The 27,853-nt window shown below is 45.0% G+C and overlaps 1 protein-coding gene across 3 annotated transcripts; it reads right to left on the bottom strand.

Annotated features, from left to right (window-relative positions):
• Positions 1-27,331, bottom strand: LOC139260374 (interferon-induced protein with tetratricopeptide repeats 5-like). 3 transcript variants are annotated; one of them, XM_070876924.1, is made up of 4 exons: positions 27,202-27,331; positions 19,883-20,089; positions 2,322-3,727; positions 1-841 (listed from the first exon to the last, which is right to left on the bottom strand). In XM_070876924.1, exons 3-4 carry the CDS (start codon positions 3,655-3,657, stop codon positions 816-818), a joined length of 1,362 nt encoding a protein of 453 aa, XP_070733025.1. In that variant the 5' UTR covers positions 3,658-3,727; positions 19,883-20,089; positions 27,202-27,331; the 3' UTR covers positions 1-815. The 3 variants fall into 3 exon arrangements, with proteins under 3 accessions (XP_070733025.1, XP_070733023.1, XP_070733024.1); XM_070876922.1 differs by lacking the exon at positions 19,883-20,089; XM_070876923.1 differs by lacking the exon at positions 19,883-20,089 and having other exon boundaries at positions 1-3,727; positions 27,202-27,329.
• Positions 27,332-27,853: the final 522 nt, after the last annotated feature.

Raw genomic sequence — 27,853 nt, 5'->3', positions numbered from 1 at the left:
TTTCAAGGTAGGAAGCAGGTATGGCTTTATTGTGTTTAAAAGAAAGTAAAAGGCACACTTTTAATAGCACACACAGAATAGTAATACCAATACACACTGAGGGGTACAACACATTGAATAAAATGTCAAAATACAGACTTTGTCAGAATGTTATGGGTTCAAATCCAACTCCACTGACTTGAGCACAAAATCTAGGCTGACACGTCAGTGTAGTACTAAGGGAGTTCTGCACTGCACTTTTGGAATAGACTTTAAACCGAGGCCTGGTCCACCCACTCAGGATGTGCGGAGATTGTGAAATGTACTGTATCAATACAACTCAATGGCTTGTAGTTTGCGGTCAGTGGCGAAGCAAAGGCGTTTGCTGCTGGTCCCAAAGTAATCTTCGCACAAAAAGCTTGTGATCTCTGTGGGGACCATTTCAGCTTTTCCGAGGCGTCATTGAAATAACGGAAGTTAATGGGGATTCCCAGCGGAGAGCTGCTGTGAGCTCAACAAGCTGTCTAAGCAGCCAATGTAAACACAGAATTGTCACAGACAGTGAACCAGGAGATGGGTAAGTTCCTTTGGCCCCGAAATTGGTGGCCTTACCGCCCAGTGCCACCGACTGTTGCCGATTTTATTCTCCGCTCTCCCCTCAGGTGACAGATCCCTCTTGGTCTGATGCCGGCGGGAGGGGAATACCGCTGGGAACCGCCTGCTGGCAGCCACTGGCGGCCAAGTCGCGTAAGTAACCTCCCGCTCGCTAAGCTGCCATATTGCTGAGGGTGGGAGTCAGCAGCAACAGGGCGAAGGACCGTTCCGTGGAGGCAGGTCTAACCCTGATGGTAAGTACGAAGACCTGCAAAAAAACGGTTCGTGAACATGTTTTAATTTTCTTTCTTTCAGTGTTTTAACTGAATGGGGTCCCCTGAAGGTGCTACGGGCGTATTTTTTTTTTGTGATTATTTTTATTTATCAGTGTTTCCCCCCTCCCTGGACCCAACTCAATCCTCGGCGGCACTTGGGCGAGGATAGCATCTGCTGCTGAGATTGAGAGCTCCCGCCTGCTGCCGCCCAGAGTGATGGTACAAGCTGTCATTTTGCTGCCGGGCGGGACTGCCATCTCTTTTTGAGGGCTCTTCCCGGCACAGTACCGCCCGGTCTCTCGGCGGCCATCGGCAGTGCTTTGGGCGGCACTTGGCCGGGCCTTGGCTTTGACCAAGTTCAGGCCTTTTGATTCTAATGTTTTGAAAATGTTAGAGAGAACAAAACAAAGATTGGAGCCCTGACATGGGGAAAAGGAAATCCTGAAATAAAGATGGATATTTTTAAAAAATCAGTTGTTTTTAATATTTCTTAAACATGTCAATTTTTATTAAAGTAGATACATTTGACACTCCAGAAACTTAAAATGAGTATTTCAGGGCCATAGCCTTTGTTCAGCAGTCAATATATTGTTAAAACCCCAATTACACCTAATCCAAAAGGACCTAACCTTTAATGGAGTATTTAACAGTGGTATTACCATGGAAGGGCCAAAGTTTTCATCAGTTTCCATAATTTGACAGCTTACACTGATTGCCGGCTGTGGAGAAGGGTTGGGAGGCAGTGGGGGTTCCATAGCACAGCCAGTATCGAGGCAGTCAATGACTGACCACAACTGTGGGATTGCAAGGTTAGGTTGCACACGCGCTCGATCCTGAAGTTACGGTCAGTGTCAAAGGTGAAATGACGGCAAATTCCAGACCGTTATTTGTTTCTTTACCGAATCAGGTTAATCTGAATCGCCAACTATTTGCATGTTGTATAGTTTGAACAGTTTGCTGATTAAACATTTGACTGTTGAGTAAATGTGCAAATTCAGTTTTGGCCCCAAGCTAGCATTTGGTGTCTCGGAGTTCCAGGGCTACAGGCAGTCAGTGCAGGTTAAAGCATTCCAGCCAGACTGTTGACACTTTGAGTGCCTTTAAACTGAATCAAGTTACAGTCAACAGAACCCAGTATAAATTGCTTGTTGACGGCCTGGCTGTAACTGGCCTGTTTTGGCGAGAGCTCTGTACATGTCAGGAAACAACACGGTCAGAGCTGTCTGCCAAAAGTTATACATTTAAATGTTAGAGAATGTGGAGAGCAGAATCTCAACTCCCTAAACATTGAAATTAAGGTTAGATAGGTTTGGAAAATACTCAGGGGATTCAACAAACCCTGAGCGCTCTGCAAACCAGATTTGACCCCACACTTCCCTCTCCCCTACATTGCAATCCATTTCCTCCCACATTCCAACCATGTTCTCTATAATCTCTCCCCTACATTGCCCTATGTAACCTGACGCAGCTTACATAGAGCACTTTGAAATTCTTCATTGTCACGATCACACTCCAGGGCATTCTCAAAGTATTCAATGGCTTCTGATTTCTTGCCATCAATCTGGTGTATTAGTCCCAATATACCAAAAGCTACACTGTCTCTTGAATCTTTACTCATTCGATCTTCAGCAATACGTTTCAATTTTGCGCGGCATTCCTCATTCTTGTTGGTGTTAACTTTGAGTTTTAAGCATTCCTTGAAATGATGAATGGCATTCAGCTGGGATCCTTTCTTATACAGCTGGTACAATCCATAGTCCCAATGTATTAATTGTTTATTCAAAGGGCTGTAATCTTTATTTCTAAGCAGGTTGGTGTAGATATCATCGGCTTTGAAATATTCTCCACATATTGCGTGGAGTTCCGCCAAATGAAGTATTGCAAAAGTAAGCGAGGGTTTCTGTTCATACGCTTTTTGGAAATGGTACTTGCAAAGTTCAATCAATTTTCTGCTGTCTGCACGAGCAAAGTATTTCCGGTGAGGTTTCAGCTGAGCTTTGTAACATAAGCCGATCTCATGGTGAAGAAGTGCAGAAGAGGATTTAACCTTCAGTGCCTTTTTCAATAGCTGTAAGGAATATTCAACAGATCCTTGTTTTCTTAAAGCTTTGGCTGCATATTGAGTTATATATGGATCATCAGGAGTCTCCAGCAGCACTTCTTCAAGTAATCTGTAACATTCGTCTGGTTGATTGAAATCCTGTAGTCTCAGAGCCAACATGATCTTGACAAACGAGTCATTTGGGTTCAGTGCTAATGCGCGGCGTAACTGCTTCACTACCTTGCAGTGTTCAGGACGCTGTGGGTCTTCAAAGGTTTCTTTAAGTCGAAACACAACAGTTGCATAAGCTGCATTCCATTCAATGTCATCAGGATCCCCCTCCAGAGCCTTCTCAATACATTCATTTGCCTCTTCATAATATTTCCTGCCACATTTCAACAGTGACCAACCCTTCTCCCCGTATACTTCAGGTATCAGTGCTGTATACCGAGAGCCATCAGTAAATTGTTGACAGATCCTCTCCAGCTCGTCGAGGTAGGACTGGGCCTCTGCCAGTTCTCCCACATGATAATATACCCAGGCAGAGTTTCCATAGGTGATGATGCTCCATTTTTCTATTTCAAATTTGTGATTTTTCCTCAGAATTTCTTCAGCTTTCCATAAATTATTGACCGACTTCTCACAGTTGCCTCTCGTACAGTTTACAAAAGCAAGTAGATTGTAAGTCATAGCTTGATATTTCACAATATCAGACTCTATTATATAGTTTAGTCGTTCCTGCAAATCATCCCACTCAACATTTTCCATCTGCAGATTCCACGTGAAGTGACATTGTAGCTGAAGTAATTTCACTTTCAGGGCGTCCCTTTCAGTGTCACTGTAAGAAATATGTTTAAATATTTATTAGTTTTGTCACACATTCAGATAGGAATGGTGATGGGGAAATGATTACACACTGGCCAACCGAGGAACTCAGGAAAGTTATTAAACAGCGCTAAAAAAGCTGACAGCTCAAATAACAACCAGAAGCTGAACCACACAAACAACAAAAACAACAGACAGGAAAAGACCAGCTGGACCATGGAGCCTGTCCCATACCGTCACGGTGCACCTTAACACCACAATCCCCATTGCCCCTCCCCACCAACCAGGCTCGCAGCCTCCCTGAAAATAGGCACAAGAGCATCAAAGGCTCAAGCCGCTGATACTGGGGAACTTGCATCCAGCAGGGATCCAGAATCGGATCCTGGGATCTTTCTGCTTACATGGCTGAGCTACTCACTGCTTTAACCAGATGAATCATTGGGGAAACTATACTCATTCTGTTGTCGGGCGCTTCCAAAGGCAAAGGCACCTGCAGGGCAGATGTATGTACGTGTGTGCCTGACCACATCACGAGACCATGAGAAATTCTTAGCAAAAACATGTAGCCCCTTGATGCTTAGGGGTCAATTCCATTGGCCCAAAAGAAACCTGTCATGTAATCTATAATCGTTGTGATTGGATTGTGTCCAGCCAAGATGGGTTGAGTAATTGTAACCTAGTATTGTAAAACGTATAAGTATCGATGAATGTCTTTGTTCAGCAGAGAGCAGTGCCTGCTGTAACCCAGAGGCTTTCTCCCTGCCGGCGTAATAAAGGCTGTTTTGATGTTGGAACCGACCCAGAGTGTCGAGTGATTCTTCCTGGGAAATATTTGCGCTAACAGTGGTGTCACAAACAGGATTCGGAAGTCGCTGGACACGCTTGGAAGAACCGGGTGAGTATAGATTAAAACAAAAATAAGAAAGGGTGCTGAAGGTGGACATCGGTTGATCGACACGAGGAGACGGTCTAATACCTCAAACGCCTAGCCTGAGCCCGAATTAAGAGGACTTGTTCCCACGTGACGGCCAGGATTAAATAGGCATAGGGAACACACTTAGACCGTGGGATCGTGATACCGAGCGACATCTCCTGGGCCTCCTGGGCCCAGTAGTGTAATTTGAAATATACCCCGGGGACCAGGTGGTGCACAGTGACCAACGAAAATCAAGTCTGTGAACAGGATCGGACCAATAGGCAAAATGGTGCAAGGTATTTCGTTAAGGAGACGTAGAGCGCTGTCAGGAATTGCTTAAAGTATTTAAGGATTGTATTATAAGCCTGCTGTAAGAAATTATCACAGACTTGTGACCCGGCAGTAAGCCAAGAGACGGCCTACTACAAGTCGCGTTAGCTGAAAGCGGACCTCTGAGAGTAGATTCCTAACAGTTCTAGTCCTACCCAGACATGGTCAGTAAACCAACAAAACTCGAGTGGGGGCCAGAAAGGTCTCTTACCCGCCACCTGACGGAGAAACAAAAGAAAGTAATTGATAAGGCCTGGGTCCTGATTCTTTGAGCCCACGTAAAATTAACAGAGAAAGTAAATCAATCATGTATTAATTATAACTTGCGTAATTACATAATGCCATAAAAAAACCTGATAGTGACTATCTTAAATGATGTATGGATCCAAAAATAGAGCTGGCCAAACAATAAGCTTTGTTGAATAAAGAGAGGCTTTTGTAAATGTCTGTCTTTGAATGAGAGTGTTTGTGTGATTTTTGACTGCGAAATATTTGAGGTGGGAATTAATGAATGTTTCATGTGTCTGAAAGCCTGTTTAGAAAAGTGGTCGAGCTGTCTGTTTGTTTTAGCTCCACCCACTTTTTCAAACAGAGTGAAAGTTTTTTTAACCCTTTGCAGTGTTGTCCAGTATGTGGGAAGTTTTAAGAAAGTGTGAACCTAGAATTGAATTACATTTTAAATTAGAAACGCAGGTGTGGATTTATTCAGATGATATGTTATGGAGCTAGGAAATGCACAAAGGATAGGGTTGTTGAGCAAAAGATAAAAAATACATGGTCCCATTGGTTTACAAAAAGATTTGACATGCTCACTTACTTGTCAAAAGAAAACATGCAATCATTGATCACATTGGGTTGAAAGACAATAAATTTAGTCTAGGAATGAGATAAAGAACGGAAAAGGGAAGCTGTAATTCCTTTTTAAAAAAAAAGCCTGTGTGGGTCTCTCCAGGCTGTGGGTTGGGGAAGTACGCCCCCATTTTCCTTTGTGTAAAACCTTGACACGAAAGCTTCTAGCTCAGTAAAGAGATTTTTAAATAAAAGATTGGCAGTACAATATTTGAATTGGGATTTTGAGATATTTCAGGTGATTCTCCTTGATAAACATTTTGGTTGTATTGGAAAATCTTGGGTTTGGAAGCCTTTTTAATAAAAGTACACATACTGGGCCCAAGTTTCCACATGATTCGCGCCTGATTTTTAGGAGCAACTGGTGGAGTACGGACTATTTTAGAAATCGCAATTCTCCACATTTTTTTTTCTGCAGTTCTAGTCAGGTAGAACAGTTCGAGATTAGAACAGAATTTTTTCTTCAAAAGGGGGCGTGTCCGGCCACTGACGCCTGATTTGAAAGTTTCCACAGTGAAAATGTACTCCAAACTAAAGTAGAATGGCGCCAGTGAAGATTTTTGCAGAACTGAAAAAACCTGTTCTACACATTAAAAAAATCAGGCGCAGGTTACAAATTAGGCGTCCAGAACGAGGTGGGGGGGAAGGGAACTCATTAAATTCGACAATAAATCCTTATTTATACGTCTACAAATATTATACAAATAAATCCAACCTGAATAAACATTTATAAGCCAAGAAAAGATGAAATAAACCATCTTCCTACCTGTGTGAAAGTGCTTCAGCCAGGAGAATTCTGCAGCTGTTTGTGCCGCTGAGCGAGAGAGGGAGGGAGAGAGAGAGAGAGGGAGGGAGAGAGGGGAGAGAGGGAGGGAGGAAGAGAGAGGGAGGGGGAGAGAGGGAGGGAGAGGGAGGGGGAGGGAGGGAGAGGGAGGGGGAGGGAGGGAGAGAGAGAGGAGGGAGGGGGAGGGGAGGGAGAAGAGAGAGGGGGGGAAGAGAGGGGGGGAAGAGAGGGGGGGGGAAGAGAAGGGGGGTGTCGGGGAAGAGAGGGGGGGGTCGGGGAACAGGAGCGGGTGTCGGGTCGGAGGGGAGCGGGTGTCGGGTCTCGGTCGGGGCGGGGGGGGAGCGGGTCTCGGGTGTTGGGTCGGGGCGGGGGGGAGAGCGGGTGTCGGGTCGGCGGGGGGAGAGTGGGTGTCGGGTCGGGTCTGGTCGGCGGGGGGCGGGAGCGGGTGTCGGGTCGGGTCTGGTCAGCGGGGGGGTGGGGGGGGGGCGGAGCGGGTGTCGGGTCGGGTCGGCGGGGGGTGGGGGGGGGGGCGGAGCGGGTGTCGGGTCGGCGGGGGGAGAGTGGGTGTCGGGTCGGGTCTGGTCGGCCGAGGAGCAGGAGCTGGCCGTGGGAGGAGCCTCATTCACGCAGCCCCAGTGAGGCCATTGGGCCAGGGCTAGGGGCTGCGTGCTTCGGGCCCCTCCCACACAGTTCGGCGCCTGGAGCTACTGCACTTGCGTGGTGACTGTAGCGCGCATGTGCAGAGGTCCCGGCACTGTTTTCAGCGCAGGGACCTGGCTCCGCCCCCCCCCCACAGCTCGTGCTGGCTGCGCCGAGTGCCACAGGACCTGTAAGTCGGTGGAGAATACAGAGTATTTTTTGAGGCGCCGTTTTAGGCGCGAAAAACGGGCGCCCAGCTCGGAGGGGCGCCGTTTTTTTTCTTGTGGAAACTTGGGCCCACTGTGTCAGAAGCTGAAGCTTAAAAAAGATGTAATTTATGAGATACAGTATCACAAAATTGAAGTTACAGAACAAAAGATTAAAGTTTTTGATCAGCTTCTAAAACAGAAGTTAGGCACATATTAAAAAAAACAGTATTACCATATTTGACATTTTGTAATTCAACAATAAATACAAATTCTACAAAAGGGGAGCAGAAATTAGGATGGGAACAGTGAAGAGTTCATTTTGTTGTGAAGGTTTCAACTACCACTGGTTAAGAAAAGGCACAACCAAATGCGATACATTTAAAATAAAAAGTTAAATCTGATCTCTTTTTGAAAAAGAAATAAAACTAACGGGTTTGGGAACAATCTAGAAATACCTCAGGGATCAGGTCAAACTCCTGGGCAAGTGGTGAGCTATCTGCGAAAGTGTAAAAGGGACTTTGGGAAAATTAAAATGTTAAAACAACAGGCTTTAGCAGTTTAGAGCAAAGGACCTTGAAACTTGAACATTTGAGATAATGGAAAGCAGCTTTCAAAGCCTACGTGCTAGACTCTGTTCTAGATATGGAAAGGACGAAAAAGATAAAGACGCAACCTTAAAAGCAAACAAATTGAACAAATTTGGAAAAAAATGTTTTCGATTGTCTTATGATTTTAAATTAACAAATTTACGGAGACACAAGCCCTCCGTGTAAAATACAAAACCTAATTTGAAGAAAGGAGATTTAAATGGAAAAAGATGTAACTTATTAAATACTAGTTGATATTGGCTGTGAAACAGATATTGATTTAATTGGGAAAAGGAAAAAAAAGAATTTGAAGAGGTAAAAGACATTCTCCATTGATAATGATTTTAAATTACGAGAACGTTTCACTGCAGTTTGAAAAGATTTCCAAAATGGACGTTGTTTATCAAGAAAAGTCCTGAACAGTCTAAACAAGCAGGAGGGTTTTGAAAATAACAAGGAGAAAAGAGCTAAGCTATGTGAACTCAGCACAGAAAGAAAAAGCTGGGAATTAGAAAATCTTACTGAATTTTAAAATTCTTATAGAAAATGAAACTGGCACGGAAGTTTAGATTTTGTGCCGAGAGAGAAATAAAACACAAGATTTGCCCAGTGAACGGGACCATAAAAAAAAACAAAATGTTGGAATGTATACAGCTTGTGTGAAAATTGGATTTCAGTAAACAAAATGGCTATTAAAAATGTATGGTCTCGTTTTAAATCAATTAAAAAAAATCTTTGGCAAGTATTTGAATTAGGAGTTTAGAAAAAATTGGAGTTTAATCTAAAATGCCGTCTTTCCCGATGAGAAGATTTTTATTATGACGGCTTTATAATTATTTCTTCTGTTTTAACAGATTCCTAATTTCTCAGCAAGTATTGAAGGCACAAAGACTTGAAAAAAATGTTTTTGGATGATTACGTAATGACATCAGGCCTTCTTACAAACCTGTAAAGGAGTTAACCCTTTCCATTGACAACTGTTTTACACTGGACCTTATTAATTTGGATTTCCTAATAAAATAAAGAAGACTCACCTGACAGACAGAGGAAATGGTGGGATAGTCAGAATAAAAAATAAAACAGAACTAGCCTATGTAATAATACTCACCTGATACAAATAAAATAAATAGATACTCAAACAAAACAAATTCAGGAGTTAAAGCTAAAATAAGCTGGAAGAGATTTTTTTTTTTAAATGGGTCCAGACGGATAGTGCAGCGCACAGCCATAGCACCAGCACCTATGGCGATAGGGCCAATGTACCCCACGGTGGGTAAGTGTAGACCACAAACTCAACCTAACAGTAAACCAGACTGGGATAACGAGTGCGGAGTCGAGTGACCTCTACATGCATGGATAAAAGATGAGTAGACCATAACCTAACACCTGGTGACGACCAGGCTATCTGTTTAAAATTTGCAGATATAACGCTCACCCAGATGGGACTGCAGTGGCTACTTCAACTCTGGAGACTCATGATACTGGGAACCTTAAGGCCCACGCAAGCACTGGGTAATACAGACGGACTACGAGAGATACAGCACACGCAGGAAAGACACCACTACATGAACAATGGGGCTTTGTTTAATTTAACTGACGGAATATGCATCCCAGCAGCCAAGGACTGGAGCAAGGACAGAACTTATTTTAATGCATAATGTTAAGTATGAAATTGTGCCTGTTCTGATCAATATCTCAGGCATACGAATGGCGGAATATTGTACAGAACAGGCAAGAAATATGTATGGTGTGTTGAGTAAAGTTGTAATGCAGCAGGCTGTTGATGCCATGGGTGCCAGTAGATTCCGAGGACAGGAGCCACTTCATAGGACTAAGAGAGAAATAGTTAATGATGCTGCTACCGGTTTTAACATCGGAACCTCCATCGTAAACTCTCTGGATATACAAGGGCCAAACGAAAAGGTGGAACAATTTAAAGGGGTGATGAAAGGACTATTAGAATGGGCAGAGCAGAATCAGGAAGATCAAGCTAACAGATACAACACAACCTTGATCAGATCCAAAGGGGGGAAGTGCCAGACTGGATTGACAGCCCACATCTGGCTCAGTTGGCCAAACTGAAGGGGACACTGGATAATTGCACTCTGAAGGGACTAACCAGAGTATACCCAGTGATCCCAAACTGCCCAATGGGTAAAGCTGCCGGAGTGGGAATAGTCCTGATGATACCTATAGTCACACAAGACTCATGACCGTTTCCCTTTATCAACTGGAGAATATCGGGATCATACGGGAAAACACCTCCCTCCATTACTATCTGACCGCAACCTCTGCTATCTGCAGAGACAACACACTCTATGGGATCTTCCTGACGGAATGCAAGCAGACGGTTGACATTACGGTGTGCCCTCACCCGGTGGGACAAGGAGAACGAGACGAGTGTGGATTTAAATGAACCAATGGATGTGTATTAGAAATAGTACCTGCCCCCACTCATTTTGCCAGAGCAGGTTACAGGGGCAAAGGGAGATACTGTGTCTCTGCCACGGTATGTTCATACCAGTACAATGACTTACAATACCAGATCCCGCAACCAAACTTTTGCTTCACACCCCTACGACCCGTCACAATAGGACAAGCCCGCATTATCCAGGTTAGACGCCAGGGCACCGAAATCATTAACTCCACCAATCAAATCCACGATCACCTGCAGGATTATGACGAGCCAGAGCAGGCCCCTATCCCAAATTTAGCTGAGGTACTAAGGGAGCTAAGACTCAGAGTAGGCCAGTCTGTCAGACTCTACCACCAACTACAGACAAAGACACTGGAGAAGAATACTGACCAAGAGTTACAAAACCAGAGTTGGCGGAGGAGGGTCTGGGACTGGGGGATGAACGTAAACATCCACCCGTGGATTTGAATAATATCACACATACTGGTAGGGATACAGCTGGTCAAAGCACTGACATGGGGTGTTATGGTCTGTCGGACCTGCAGGCATTATGCACGACGTAGGAGAATCAGACCAGGGTTCAAGTACATAGGGAGATCTGTCCAGCAGAGGGACAGGAGAATTTGAACAATATCAATTTGATATAAGCAACCGGAACTCCTGAAACCACGTGACTGGCCAGCATGTTAAGGCAGGGAGTACCGGGTGGTACGCAAAGATATAAATGGGGTAATAAATTATAACCAATGTTGTCGGTTAAAGGGGACTAGGACTATTCCCTTACCGAAAGGGGGGAATTGTTGTCGGGCGCTTCCAAAGGCAAAGGCACCTGAAGGGCATATGTATGTACGTGTGTATAAAATGGCTGTTAGATATAAAATGGCTGCCAGAGATTTTGCAAAGCATCAGGGGAACTCAACTGGCTGATTTGACCACATTCCTAGGTAACTGATACAACTGTGTTTCTCACACAGGCGCACACAATTAAGTCCAAATCAGCACATTCCGAAGCCCAGACCAGATGTCACTGCCCAATGGGACAGAATGGAACTCTGTAATTGGATTAAGATAAGAAAGATAAGCTCAGGCAGAACCCAAGGACAGTAGAGATAAGGGTGGGCCTGATCACATCACGAGACCATGAGAAATTCTTAGCAAAGACATGTAGCCCCTTGATGCTTCGGGGTCAATTCCTTTGGCCCAAGAGAATCTATAATCGTTGTGATTGGATTGTGTCCAGCCAAGATGGGTTGAGTAATTGTAACCAAGTGTTGTTAAATGTATAAGTATCGATGAATTTCTTTGTTCAGCGGAGAGTAGTGCCTGGTGTAACCCAGAGGCTTTCTCCCCGCCAGCGTAATAAAGGCTGTTTTGATGTTGGAACCGACCCAGAGTGTCGAGTGATTCTTTCTGGGAAACATTCGTGCTAACTCATTCCATTGAACTAGTGCCTGTGTCAGCCATGACTCAGTGCTAGCTCTGTCGTTTCTGAGTCAGATAGCTGTCGGTTTAAGTCCCACTCCTGAGACTTGAGCACCAAATCTAAGCTGATACTTCAGTGCTGTACTGTCAGAGGTGTGCATTCCAGGTCACAACTCATCGTTTAAAAAAAAATCTTCTCATGTCGCCTCTGATTCCTTTGCCAATTCCCTTAAATCTGTGTCCTCTGGTTACTGAACCTTCTGCCACTGGAAAATATTTCTCCCTATTTACGCTATCAGAACTGTTCATGATTTTGAACACCTCTATCAAATCTCCTCTTAACCTTCTTTGCTCTAAGGAGAACACCCCCAGTTTCTCTAGTCTCTCCTTGTAACTGAACTCTTTCATCCCTAGTACCATTCCAGTAAATCTCATCTACACTCTCTCTCAGACCTTGACATCCATTCTAATGTGTGGTGCCCAAAATTGGCCACAATACTCCAGCTGGAGATTTATCAGTGTTTTAGAAAGGTTTAGGATTTGACTTTGTAATCTCTGCCTCTTTTTAGAAAGCCAAGCATCCTGTATGCCTTTTTAACAGCTTTCTCATCATGTCCTACCACCTTCAAACACTGATGTATGTACACACCCAGGTCTTCCTGTTTCTGCACCCCTTTTATAATTGTACCTAATGATATTGTGATCACTGGTCTCTAAATACTCCTCCACTGAAACATGCTCCATTTGTCCAACTTTATTCTCCAGAATTAGAACCAGGACTTCTTTTTTCTTCATTGGGCTGGAAACAAAGCAACATTTCACTCGTACTCTTTTCAGGAATTCCTCTTTGCCCATTACAGTGTTATTTTTGCACTCTATATTAGGATAATGGAAGTCCCCCATTATCACTACTCTATAGTTCTTGCACCTTTCTGCAATTTGCCTGAAAATTTGCTCCTTTACCACCTTCCTGCTATTTGGTGGTTTATAGTTTAGGGTAATCGCTCCTCCATTGTTCCTCAATTCTAACCAAATACATTCGGTTTTAGAACTTATTTCGAAGAAGAGCAGAGGAGCTCACGCCGATCTCCTGACCAATATTTATCCCTCAGTTAACATCGCAAGAAAACAGATTATCTGTGTAATGTATGCACATAAGGTCTGCCCACCACCAGGGGGCACTGCCATCGGGTCCGAGGGTCAAAGGTACACTCGTGCTGGGTCTGGTATATAACCTGAACTTCATCTTTGTATCTTCACTTCTGGAAGCCATTAAAGACTGACCAGGTTACACCTAGTCACTGGCTCACAGTATGGAGTTCATTGTGTCATTTCATACACCACAACTGGCGACGAGGCAAATACAAACCCAAACAAAAGTATGGCGAGCACAGCACGATCGAATACTGTTGGAATTCTCGAGAGATTCCAACAGTGGGAGAGGATTGGGGCGATTTCACGGATCGTCTTGACCAGTATTTCGTGGCAAACGATCTAAACAAAGACAGGGATGCAGAGAAGTGCAGGGCAGTTCTTCTCACCGTCTGTGGCCCTACGAGAATCTGCTCTCATCCATTCTTCCCACAGAAAAGGTTTATAAAGAACTGTGTGCTCTAGTTCGGGAACATCTTAAACCCACGGAAGGAATCCTCATATCCAGATATCGCTTCTATACGCACATTCGTCCAGAAGGCCAGGATACAGCGGCATTTGTTGCCAACCTGAGATGTCTTGCAAGGCCTTGTAAATTTGGGTCTGCGTTGGAAGACATGCTATGTTACTTTTTCATGATCAGGGTCAACCGCGAGATGATCTTAAATAAGCTGCTGGCTGCGGAGACACCGGACCTCAGCAAGGTCATCGCCATCGCTCAGGCTTGCCTGTCCACACAGAAAAGCACGAAGCAGATATCGCGACAAAACAGGAACTCCACGGCAAGTACTGTGTACAAAATTGTATCGACGGCCGGCAGAGCTGAACATGGCAGGGCCTACTCGACTGTGTCTGCAAGACCAGGAGCCGCTCAAAGCTCACCATGGAGGGCCTACTCGACTGTGTCTGCGAGACCGGGAGCCGCTCAAAGTTCACCATGGAGGGCCTACTCAACTGTGTATGTGAGAATGGGAGCCACTCAAAGTTCGCCATCGAGGGCCTGCTCGACTGTGTATGCGAGAACGGGAGCCGCTCAAAGTTCGCCATCGGGCGCCAATCCGAGCTCAATGTGTTGGCGTTGCAGGGGCATTCACCGCCCCCATCAGTGCCGTTTCAGGCAGTATGTATGCAGAGGGTGTGTGAAGACGGGTCATCTTCAGCGGATGTGTCCGCAGTGGAGCAAGCGAGCTGTGACGCACCACGTGGATGATGATCAATTCAGCGTGGATCTGGCGATGCAGCTCAAGGTATTTGAGAGCTCCGAGGAGGAAGTGTATAACGTACGTGCGTTCCGAACAAAGAGCCAACCGATAATGATGGAGGTAACATTAAACGGCGTGCCGGTATCCATGGAATTAGACACGGGTGCGAGTCAATCGATAATGAGCCAGAGGACTTTCGAAAAGCTGTGGGAGACCAAGGCAGAGAGACCCAAGCTGAGTCCGATAAATACGAAGTTGCGTACCTACACCAAAGAGCTCACACCAGTGATCGGGAGTGCAGCAATAAGAGTGTCGTACGAGGGAGCGGTTCACGATCTACCATTATGGGTTATCCCGGGCAACGGCCCATTGTTATCCGGCAGGAGTTGGCTCGATAAAATAAAATGGAAATGGTACGATATCAAAGCTTTGTCATCAGTGGATGATGATTTGTGTGCTCAAGTGCTGAGAAAATTTCCCTCACTGTTTGAACCGGGAATTGGCAGCTTCAAGGAGCCAAGATGCAGATTCACCTAGGCCCAGATACAAGGCCCATCCATCACAAAGCCAGGGCAGTCCCGCACACGATGAGAGAAAAGGTCGAGCTCGAATTGGACTACAATGCAAGGGGGTCATTTCACCGGTCGAATTTAATGAATGGGCCAGTCGCATTGTGCTGGTGTTAAAGAGCGACGGCACGGTCAGGATTTGTGGAGCCAACAAGGTCACGATCAACCCAGTTTTGAAACAAGATCAGTACCTGCTACCGAAAGCTGATGACCTGTTTGCAACGCTAGCCGGGGAAAATCGTTCACCAAATTGGATCGAACGTCGGCCGACATAACACAGGAACTGGTTGAATCATTAAAGAAATTTACGTGCATCAACACACACAAAGGACTGTTTATTTACAACAGTTGCTCTTTTGGCATTCATTCAGTGGCAGCCATATTTCAGAGAAACATGGAGAGCCTATTGAAATCCATCCCCAGGAGCGTGGTATTCCAAGACAACATCCTAGTCACAGGTTGTGACACTGCTGAGCACCTGCACAATCTGGAAGAGGTTTTGCATTGTCTGGACAAAGTGAGACACAGGCTGAAATGTTCAAAGTGCGTTTTCATAGAAACATAGAAACTTAGAAAATAGGTGCAGGAGTAGGCCATTCTGCCCTTCGAGCCTGCATCACCATTCAATAAGATCATGGCTGATCATTCACCTCAGTACCCCTTTCCTGTTTTCTCTCCATACCCCTTGATCCCTTTAGCTGTAAGGGCTACATCTAATTCCCTCTTGAATATAACTGGCATCAACAACTCTCTGCAGTTGGGAATTCCACAGGTTAACAACTCTCTGAGTGAAGAAGTTTCTCCTCATCTCAGTCCTAAATGGCTTACCCCTTATCCTTAGACTATGTCCCTTGGTTCTGGACTTCCCCAACATCAGGAACATTCCTCCTGCATCTAACCTGTCCAGTCGCGTCAGAATTTTATATGTTTCTATGAGATCCCCTCTCATCCTTCTAAACTCCAGTGAATACAGGCCCAGTTGATCCAGTCTGTCCTCATATGTCAGTCCTGCCATCCCCAGAATCAGTCTGGTGAACCTTCGCTGCACTCCCTCAATAGCAAGAAAGTCCTTCCTCAGATTAGTAGACCAAAACTGAACACAATATTCCAGGGGAGGCCTCACTAAGGCCCTGTACAACTGCAGTAAGACCTCCCTGCTCCTGTACTTAAATCCCCGAGCTATGAAGGCCAACGTACCATTTGCCTTCTTCACCGTCTGCTGTACCTGCATGCGAACTTTCAATAACTTATGTACCATGACACCCAGGTCTCGTTGCACCTCCCCTTTTCCTAATCTGCCACCATTCAGATAATATTCTGTCTTCGTGTTTTTGCCACCAGAGGTCGAATTCCTTGGACGAAAGATTGCCACAGACGGAATCAGGCCTACAGACGCGAAAACAGAGGCCATCAAAATGCGCCCAGGCCACAGAATGTGATGGAGCTGTGTTTGTTCCTGCATCTTCTCAACTACTTCGGTAACTTCTTACCCAAATTGAGCACAGTATTAGAGCCTTTGCAGAAGCTGCTCAGGAAAGAAGATGACTGGGTGTGGGATGAACTTCAAGACAGTGCCTTTGAGAAGGCTAGAAATCTGTTGTGTTCCCACAAGCTACTGGTACTGTATGACCCATGCATGCGTCTAGTTTTGACCTGTGATGCATTGTCCTATGGGGTCGGCTGCGTACTCCAGCAAGCCAACGAGTCAGGCAAGCTACAACCAGTTGCATACGCGTCTCGAAGCCTGTCCAAGGCGGAAAAAGCTTACGGCATGATAGAGAAAGATGCTTTACCATGTGTTTATGGGGTAAAAAAAATGCACCAGTACCTATTTGGGCTTCACTTCGAGCTGGAAACCAATCACAAGCCGCTTATATCGTTGTTCTCAGAACATAAAGGTATCAATACCAACGCGTCGTCCCACATCCAGAGGTGGGCGCTGACATTATCTGTCGATGATTATGTCATTCGTCATAGACCAGGCACCGACAACTGCGCTGATGCATTGAGCCAGTTACTGTTGCCCACACCGGAGATGGAAACGCCAATGCCCGCAGAGCTACTCATGGTCATGGATGCCTTTGAGAGTGAAGGGTCGGCTGTCACTGCTCAACAAGACTGAGACCAGCCAGGATCTGACCCTATCAGTTGTAAACCATTGTGTTCTCAACAGGGACTGGTCGACCATCCCCAAGGAAATGGGTGATGAAACCAAACTGTGCAGCCATCGCAAAGGTGAGCTGTCCATCCAATCTGACTATTACTGTGGGGTAATCGTGTTGTAATGCCCAAGAAAGGCAGGGCGAGATTTGTGCGGGAGTTACATAGTATGCATCCCGGTATTGTCGTGATGAAGGTCATCGGCAGGTCCCATGTTTGGTGGCGTGGCACTGACTTGGACTCAGAGTCATGCATGCATCAGTGCAGCTCTTGCATGCAGTTAAGCAATGCCCCAAAGGAAACTCCGCTCAGTCTGTGGTCATGGCCATCCAAACCGTGGTCTAGAATCCACATTGACTTTGCGGGCCCCTTCCTCAGTAAAATGTTTTTTGTGATGGTGGATGAATACTCCAAATGGATAGAATGTGTGATCATGTCATCCAGCACTTCCACTGCCACCATTGAGAACCTGAGAGTCATGTTTGCCACACATGGTCTGCCAGACATCGTTGTCAGCGACAACGGACTGTGTTTCACGAGCCTGGAGTTTCAAGAGTTCATGAAACGCAACGGCATAAAACACGTGAGGTCAGCCTCGTTCAAACCCGCGTCCAATGGCCAAATGGAGTGGGCAGTTCAAACCATCAAGCAGAGCCTGAAACATGTAACTCATGGTTCCTTGCAGACACGCCTATCACGCATACTGCTCAGTTACAGGTCAAGGCCACACACACTCACCGGGGGCCCACCTGCAGAACTATTGATGAAGAGAGGCCTCAAAACCAGGCTCTCTCTAGTCTATCCTGACCTTATCGATCATGTCGAAACCCAACGTCAACGCAAGGAGTGGTATCACAACCACACCGCAGTGTCACGTGACCTATCTGTAAATGACCCAGTGTATGTACTTAACCATGGTCAAGGGCCCAAGTGGCTCCTGGACAATGTTACGGATAAGGAGGGTAATCAAGTGTTTATTGTTAAGCTCAGGAATGGGCAGATGTGCAGGAAACACATTGATCAAATCAAGCAAAGACACACTGACGAACCGGAACAGTTGGAAGAAGACACCTCGAGCTTAGACGACCAACCAACTCATGTCCAGCCATCAGAAGAACCCACTGTGGTCAACACCCAGCTCCAAGTCGTGAGAGACTCGGAAAGCACTGGGATTGTACTGAGACGGTCAACTAGGGAGCGAAGTGCTCCGGACCATCTGAGCTTGTAATATGGACTTGTGCCAAGAACTGGCGGGGGGAATGATGTAATGTATGTACATAAGGTCTGCCCACCACCAGGGGCCACTACTGTCAGAGGTCCTAAGGTCATGAGTACACTGGTGCTGGGCCTGGTGTATGAACTGAACTTCACCTTTGTATCTTCACTTCTGGAAGCCATTAAAGACTGACCAGGTAACACCTAGTCACTGGCTCACAGTACGGAGTTCATTATATAATTTCAAAAACTACACTCTGGTCACTATCATGTTGCTATTTGTGGGACCTTGCTGTGCACCAAATTGCTGCCGCATTTCCTTCATTACAGCGGTGACCACACTTCAAAAGTACTTAATTGGGTGTGAAATGCTTTGGGACGTCCTAAGATTGTGTAAGGTACTATGTAAATGCAATTCATTATTTCTTCCTTTACCTAAACAGGTTCATCTGAATTGCCAGCTATCTGCATGTTGTATAGTTTGAGCAACGTGCTGATTAAATATCGGCCTGTTGAGTAAATGTGCAAATTCAGTTTTGGCCGCAAGCCAGCATTTGGTGTCTCAGAGTTAGAAACATAGAAACATAGAAAATAGGTGCAGGAGTCGGCCATTCGGCCCTTCGAGCCTGCACCATCATTCAATGAGTTCATGGCTGAACATGCAACTTCAGTACCCCATTCCTGCTTTCTCGCCATACCCCTTGATCCTCCTAGTCGTAAGGACTACATCTAACTCCTTTTTGAATATATTTAGTGAATTGGCCTCAACAACTTTCTGTGGTAGAGAATTCCACAGGTTCACCACTCTCTGGGTGAAGAAGTTTCTCCTCATCTCGGTTCTAAATGGCTTTCCCCTTATCCTTAGACTGTGACCCCTGGTTCTGGACTTCCCCAACATTGGGAACATTCTTCCTGCATCGAACCTGTCTAAACCCGTCAGAATTTTAAACGTTTCTATGAGGTTCCCTCTCATTCTTCTGAACTCCAGTGTATACAAGCCCAGTTGGTCCAGTCTTTCTTGATATGTCAGTGCTGCCATCCCGGGAATCAGTCTGGTGAACCTTCGCTGAACTCCCTCAATAGCAAGAATGTCCTTCCTCAATTTAGGAGACCAAAACTGTACACAATACTCCAGGTGTGGCCTCACCAAGGCCCTGTACAACTGTAGTAACACCTCCCTGCCCCTGTACTCAAATCCCCTCGCTATGAAGGCCAACATGCCATTTGCTTTCTTAGCCGCCTGCTGTACCTGCATGCCAACCTTCAATGACCTTCCAGGGCTACAGGCAGTCAGTGCAGGTTAAAGCATTCCAGCGAGACTGTTGACAGTTCGAGTATCTTTATACTAAAGCAAGTTGCAGTCAGCAAACCCCAGTTTACATCGTTTGTCTCCAGCCTGGCTGTAACTGTCCTGTTCAGGAGATAACTCTGCGCATGTCAGGAAACAACATGATCAGAGCTGTGCCAAAAGTTACAGCTTTAAATGTTAGAGAATGTGGGGAGCAGGACCACAATTCCCTAAACATTGAAATTAGGGTTAGGTCGGTTTGGGAAATACTCAGGGGATTCGACAAACACCCCGGGCACTTTGCAAACCACATTTCACCTCACACTTCGCTCTCTCCTATATTGAAATCGATTTCCCATCTTAGCTCCCTCAACCCTTCCCATTACCTCTCCCCTTCATTACCCTTTATTCCTTGTTGTAATGTATGTACCTGTGTGTATGCTCACAGGTTTGTAGAGCTGTTGCACTGTGAGTGGCTGAGCCAGTCACGTGATGTTCACAGGATTCAATAAAACCCCAGTCAGTTGGCTCTGGGTCATCCACAATGAGTTGTGCAGTTCTGAGCCTAGTGGATGAACTGGTAATGTTTAGTAATAAAAACAGAAAATGCTGGAAATCTCAGGAAGTCAGGCAGCATCTGTGGAGAGAAACAAAGTTAACGTTTCGGTTCTGTGACCCTTTGTCAGAACTCTGTCACACACGCTGCCTGACCCACTGAGATTTCTGGCATTCTCTCTTTCTATTTCAGATTCCAGCATCTGCAGTATTTTGCTTTTGTATTTGTGGTAATGTGTCGTTTGTTAATAAACCAACTAGTTCTTAACAGCAAAGTGTTGCTATGAATTCTTAAGCCAAGAACCCATGAAGACATTACATTACACCTGTTACCCCTCCTTTCCCCTGCATTTCACTCCCTTCCCTTTCCCATCAGAGCTGCTGTTGGAGAATATGTGGGAAATAATGAGAGTAAAAGTGAGAGGGAATGGGGGAATAGGCTGGCAATATCGTGCTTTATTGCCAATGAGGATTGCACGGCGATTGGGCTCAGGATGGTATGTTGCTTCCCTGGTGCAAGGGTCAAGGATGTCTCGGAGCGGGTGTAGGACATTCTGAAAAGGGAGGGTGAACAGCCAGTTGTCCTGGTGCACATTGGTGCCAACGATATAGATAAAACAAGGGATGAGGTCCTACGAGACGAATTTATGGAGTTAGGAGCTAAATTAAAAAGTAGAACCTCAAAAGTAGTAATTTCTGGATTGCGACCAGTGCCACGTGCTAGTCAGAGTAGGAATCGCAGGATAGCGCAGATGAATACGTGGCTTGAGCAGTGGTGCAGCAGGGAGGGATTCAAATTCCTGGGGCATTGGAAACGGTTCTGGGGGAGGTGGGACCAGTACAAACCGGACAGTCTGCACCTGGGCAGGACCAGAACCAATGTCCTAGGGGGAGTGTTTGCTCGTGCTGTTGGGGAGGAGTTAAACTAATATGGCAGAGGGATGGGAACCAATGCAGGGAGACAGAGGGAAACAAAATGGAGACAGAAGCAAAAGACAGAAAGGAGATGAGTAAAAGTGGAGGGCAGAGAAACCCAAGGCAAAAAACAAAAAGGGCTAATGTAGCAAAATTCCAAAGGGTCAAAATGTAATAAAAAGGCAAGCCTGAAAGCTCGGTGCCTCAACGCGAGGAGTATTCGGAACCCAGAAGAGGGCTCTGAGCTAGTTAGAATAGGTGAGAGCGCAGATGAACAGGACCCCAAGGAAGAATGCAAAAGGCAGGAGGCAACAAAGAAGAGTAGCACTGGGGTAAGTGTAAACCACAAGGTGATAGGAAGGGACAATATGTATGAATATAAAGGGGCTCCAGGAGGGGTCAAAAGTAAAAATCATGGTTTAAAAACTAGTATTAAAACACTCTACCTAAATGCATGCAGCATTCGAAATAAAGTAAATGAGTTGATGCCACAAATCATTACAAATGGGTATGATTTGGTGGCTATGACAGAAACGTGGTTGCAGGGTGGCCAAGACTGGTAATTAAACATACAGGGGTATCTGACTATTCGGAAGGATAGAGAAGAAGGGAAAGGAGGTGGGGTAGCTCTGTCAATAAAGGATGATACCAGGGCAGTTGTGAGAGACGATATTGGCTCTAATGAAAAAAATGTTGAATCATTGTGGGTGGAGATTAGAGATAGTAAGGGGAAAATGTCACTGGTGGGCGTAGTTTATAGGCCCCCAAATAATAACTTCATGGTGGGGCGGACAATAATCAAGGGAATAATAGAGGCATGTGAAAAAGGAACGGCAGTAATCATGGGGGATTTTAACCTACATATCGATTGGTCAAATCAAATCGCATGGGGTTGCCTTGAGAAGGAATTCATAGAATGCATACGGGATTGTTTTTTAGAACAGTATGTTACAGAACCTACAAGGGAGCAAGCTATCTTAGATCTGGTCCTGTGTAATGAGACAGGAATAATAAATGATCTCCTAGTAAAAAATCCTCTCGGAATGAGTGATCACGGTATGGTTGAATTTTTAATACAGATTGAGGGTGAGGAAGTAGTGTCTCAAACGAGCATACTATGCTTAAACAAAGGGGACTACAGTGGGATGAGGGCAGAGTTGGCTAAAGTAGACTGGGAACACAGACTAAACGGTGGCACAATTGAGGAATAGTGGAGGACTTTTAAGGAGCTCTTTCATAGTGCTCAACAAATATATATTCCAGTGAAAAAGAAGGACGGTAAGAGATGGGATAACCAGCCCTGGATAACCAAGGAAAAAAAGGAGAGTATCAAATTACAAACCAATGCGTATAAGGTGGCCAAGGTTAGTGGGAAACTAGAAGATTGGGAAAATTTTAAACGACAGCAAAGAATGACTAATAAAGCAATAAAGAAAGGAAAGATAGATTACGAAAGTAAACTTGCGCGAAACATAAAAACAGATAGTAAAAGCTTTTACAGATATATAAAATGGAAGAGAGTGACTAAAGTAAATGTTGGTCCCTTAGAAGATGAGAAGGGGGATTTAATAATGGGAAATGTGGAAATGGCTGAGACCTTAAACAATTATTTTGCTTCAGTCTTCACAGTGGAAGACACAAAAACCATGCCAAAAATTGCTGGTCACGGGAATGTGGGAAGGGAGGACCTTGAGACAATCACTATCACTGGGGAGGTAGTGCTGGACAGGCTAATGGGACTCAAGATAGACAAGTCCCCTGGTCCTGATGAAATCCATCCCAGGGTATTAAAAGAGATGGTGGAAGTTATAGCAGATGCATTAGTTATAATCTACCAAAATTCTCTGGACTCTGGGGAGGTACCATCGGATTGGAAAACAGCTAATGTAACGCCTCTGTTTAAAAAAGGGGGCAGACAAAAGGCAGGTAACTATAGGCCGGTTAGTTTAGCATCTGTAGTGGGGAAAATGCTTGAAGCTATCATTAAGGAAGAAATAGCGGGACATCTAGATAGGAATAGTGCAATCAAGCAGACACAACATGGATTCATGAAGGGGAAATCATGTTTAACTAATTTACTGGAATTCTTTGAGGATATAACGAGCATGGTGGATAGAGGTGTACCGATGGATGTGGTGTATTTAGATTTCCAAAAGGCATTCGATAAGGTGCCACACAAAAGATTACTGCAGAAGATAAAGGTACGCGGAGTCAGAGGAAATGTATTAGCATGGAGAGAATTGGCTGGCTAACAGAAAGCAGAGAATCGGGATGAATGGGTCCTTTTCGGGTTGGAAATTGGTGGTTAGTGGTGTGCCACAGGGATCGGTGCTGGGCCACAACTGTTTACAATATACAGAGATGACCTGGAAGAGGGGACAGAGTGTAGTGTAACAATATTTGCAGATGACACAAAGATTAGTGGGAAAGCGGGTTGTGTAGAAGACACAGAAAGGCTGCAAAGTGATTTAGATAGGTTAAGCGAATGGGCTAAGGTTTGGCAGATGGAATACAATGCCGGAAAATGTGAGGTCATCCACCTTGGAAAAAAAAACAGGAAAAGGGAATATTATTTGAATGGGGAGAAATTACAACATGCTGCGGTGCAGAGGGACCTGGGGGTCCTTGTGCATGAATCCCAAAAGGTTAGTTTGCAGGTGCAGCAGGTAATCAGGAAGGCGAATGGAATGTTGGCCTTCATTGCAAGAGGGATGGAGTACAAAAGCAGGGAGGTCCTGCTGCAACTGTACAGGGTATTGGTGAGGCCGCACCTGGAGTACTGCGTGCAGTTTTGGTCACCTTACTTAAGGAAGGATATACTAGCCTTCGAGGGGGTACAGAGACGATTCACTAGGCTGATTCCGGAGATGAGGGGGTTACCTTATGATGATAGATTGAGTAGACTGGGTCTTTACTCGTTGGAGTTCAGAAGGATGAGGGGTGATCTTATAGAAAAATTTTAAATAATGAAAGGGATAGACAAGATAGAGGCGGAGAGGTTGTTTCCACTGGTCGGGGAGACTAGAACTAGGGGGCACAACCTCAAAATACGGGGGAGCCAATTTAAAACCGAGTTGAGAAGGAATTTCTTCTCCCAGAGGGTTGTGAATCTGTGGAATTCTCTGCCCAAGGAAGCAGTTGAGGCTAGCTCATTGAATGTATTTAAATCACAGATAGATAGATTTTTAACCAATAAGGGAATTAAGGGTTACGGGGAGCAGGCGGGTAAGTGGAGCTGAGTCCACGGCCAGATCAGCCATGATCTTTTTGAATGGTGGAGCAGGCTCGAGGAGCTAGATGGCCTTCTCCTGTTCCTAATTCTTATGTTCTTATGTTCTTTGGTCTCGCTGTGAGTCTCTCGCCTTCTCAGCTGCTGTCCTTCTCCAGGCTGCTCTCGGGGCTCTTGTCGTCTCCAGGTGGCTCTCTTGAGTTTCCCTCTTGAACTCGTCTCCTCTCCAAACAGCTTTCGAGGCTTTCTTGCCTCTTGTCGCCTTCACTGGCCCCTGCCCCAGTCTCTCCATGTTCTGTCTGACCTCACCCCCTGCCCACTTCACACGCCACCTGGTGGTGACACACCGCAGGCGTTCACGCTACTTCCAGAGCGAGCGGCCTTGTGCCCGGGCGTTCTCCCTCCTCTGCACTGAATCACGGGCAAACCGGGGCTGTCAGTGTTACTGTCCACAACAACAACAACTATTGTATTTATATAGCCTCTTTCACGTAGTGAAACATCCAAGGCACTTCACAGGAGTATTATGAGATAAAAACAGTTACATTCTGACTTGTTACATTGCTAATAACTAAGACAAAAAATGCCAGACCCAGGTTGAGCAAGGGACTTTACAAAACTGGTTTAATTAGTGTAATATAAAAAATACTATTGTTTCTGGAAAGAAATACATTTTTAAAATTATTCAGTCACAGGGTATGGGTGTGACTGGCAAGGAGAGCATTTATTGCTCTTCCCTAATTGCTCTTGAGAAGGTGACGATGGGCCTCCTTCTTGAACCACTGCAGTCCGTAGGTGAAGGTATCGCACAGTGCTGTTAGGGAAGGAGTTTCAGGATTTTGACGCAGCAACGATGAAGGAACAGTGACATATTTCCAAGTCGGGATGGTATGTGACTTGCAGGGGAAGTTGGAGGTGATGGTGTTACCATGCACCTGCTGCCCTTGTACTTCTAGATGGTAAAGGTCGCAGGTTTGGTAGATGCTATTGAAGAAGCTGTGGTGATTTGCTGCAGTGCAACTTGTGGATGGTTTAGGTGGTGGATGGGGTGCCGGTCACGCGGGTCGCTTTATCCTGGATGGTGCCGAGCTTATTGAGTGTTGCTGGAACTGTATTCATCCAGGCAAGTGGAGAGTGTTCTATCACACTCCTGACTGAAGCCTTGTAGCTGGTAGAACAGCTTTGGGGACTCAGGACATGTGTCAGTTGCTGCATTTGTGTAGCACCCCTCACAGACTCAGGACATTCCAAAGCACTTCAAAGTCACTGAAGTACTTTTGAAGTTTAGTTGCTCTTGTAATGCAGGAAATGCTGGCACCAATTTGTGCACAGCAAGCTCCCACAAACAGCAATTTGATAATGGCCGGATAATTGCTCGGATTTTGTTGTGAATGGCGAAGGAACGACTTTTGCCGTTGACCTCACGTACAGTTGCCCACAGACTTTTGGTGGGCTTGTCAACGCAGATTTCCAGTCTTCCAGCGTCTGTTTGAATTCGATGCCCCCTGCAGGGGATGTGTGATGTCTGTGAGCAGACCAAGCAGCAGGGAAGCTGTTCAACCACTCAGATTGAAGAAACCGCACAGGTGGCAAAGCAGGAAGTAAATAACAGGAAATATAAATTACATTTAAATCATTGTACAGGAAGCAAAATAAAGATTGGGACATACACATGAGATTAAGAGAGAGATATAAAAGAGCAAACACATAAACTATAATAATAACATTATTTTAATTTTTATATCTTTAAAAGTCTGCAACATGAATTTTCTTCTGAGGGAATGAGACTCCACATTAAAAAATTATTTTTTCAGGACCAGAGAGGTTGTTCAACAGTAATTATGAATTATCATGCCGTTAAAAACTCAGTTACTCCTGTTTGAAGAAGGCTCAAGTTTTCATTGGTCTTTAGTGTGTTAATAGTGGGTAATTAGTTTAGGTTCATGCCTCAACTATGATTTCTGTGCAGGTTCCATCGGCGAAGACTGCAACAGCACACCCTGTGGAGAAGCAGGGTATCACAGACAGCAAATTCTGGATTTCCACTAAAAACTGCGCATGTGCAGATGCCAGAAGTTGCTGTGAAATTTACATTGCAATAATGGCAAGCACTGACAGCTTTGCTGTTATTAGTACAGCTAAATTCATTCCATTGTGTTTTAGCGATGTCGATTAAGGTTTACAGAGAATTACATAGCGTCTACAGCACAGAAGCACGCCATTCAGCCCAATTGGTCTCCACACGATCCTCGTCTCACCCTTCTTCATCCAACCCTATCAGTAAATCCTTCTATTACGTTCTGACTCATATGTATATCTAGCTATCCCTTAACTGTATCTGTGCTATTCGGCTCAACTACTCCTTGTGGTCGAGAGTTCCACATTCCTACCTCTCTTTGGATGAAGACATTTCTCCTGAATTCCTATTTGGATTTATTAGTAACTATTATACTTATTGTTCCTAGTTTTGGTCTCCCCCACAAGCAGAAACAGCTTCTCTACATCTACCTTATCAAACGCTTCAATGATCTTAAAGACCTTGGTCAGCTCACGCCCTCAGCCGTCTTTATTCTAGGCAAAAGAGTCACAGACTTTTCAGCCTTTCTTGATAGGTATACTCTCTCAGTTCTGGTATCATCCTTGTGAATCATTTTTGCACCCTCTGCAGTGCCTCTATATCCTTTTTATAATAGGTATACCAGAACATTGCACAGTACTTCAAGTGTGGTCTAACCAAGATTTGACACACAAGACAAATATTGGCAAGGACACAAGGAAAAACTCCCCTGCTCTTCTTCGCAATAATGCCAGGGGATCCTTTACATCTACTTGAGGGGGCAGACGGGGCCTCCATTTAATGTCTCATCCAAAAGACGGCACCTCCGATAGTGTGCACTCCCTCTGTACTGCACTGGAATGTCAGCCTGGATTTCGCGCTCATGTCTCTGGAGTGGGACATAAGCCACTGACTCAAAGGCAAGCGTGTTACCGCTGTACCACAGCTGACACCTTTACTATATACGTTATTTACACATGAAATTCACTCTTACCTCATGATGGTCGGAATGAATCGGCCTGCTTCTTGTTTACTTTTACTTCTGTTGTCTGATCAGCTGTAAAAACAGAACTAAGTGTGTTCAGCTCTTCCAAGATATTTATATATCATCCACACCCTTTTAGAGTCAGATGATTTTGAAGAATTATTCTTGAGACGGGAAGTTGAAAACAACCGATACCTTATCATCTGCAGAAAATATGTTCTGATGAAAGGTTATCGAGCTGAAACATTAACTCTGTTTCTCTCTCTGCAGAAGCTGCCTGACCTGCTGAGTGGGTCCAGCATGTTCTGTTTTTATTTCAGAATTCCAGCATTTGCAGTATATTGCTTTTGTTTTTCAGAAATCAAAACAAAAGCCCCCCCCCTCCCCCCCCTGCCCCACAGCCGACCCCAATCCCTCACGGATTATTTCATTATTCATGTGTTGATTAGAATTTACTCTGTGTATATTGGCTGCTCTATTGATATTATATTCTGCTGCATCGCAACAATGGCTGGAATACAGATCGTGCTTTTGGGATAGGGGAGCGATGAGATAATTTCCATGAACTGTTCCCCAGGTGTACAGACACCAATTTACTTGTAGCAGTGAGTGAAGTAGAAATTAGACCATACAGCGACCATTTTTTCAAGTAAATAATGGG

This window comes from Pristiophorus japonicus, chromosome 3 (genome assembly GCF_044704955.1).
Source record: "Pristiophorus japonicus isolate sPriJap1 chromosome 3, sPriJap1.hap1, whole genome shotgun sequence".
Classification (NCBI taxonomy): Eukaryota; Metazoa; Chordata; class Chondrichthyes; family Pristiophoridae; genus Pristiophorus; species Pristiophorus japonicus.
Note: the sequence above shows the minus strand (reverse complement) of the source record. Positions and strands in the feature narration are given on the sequence as shown.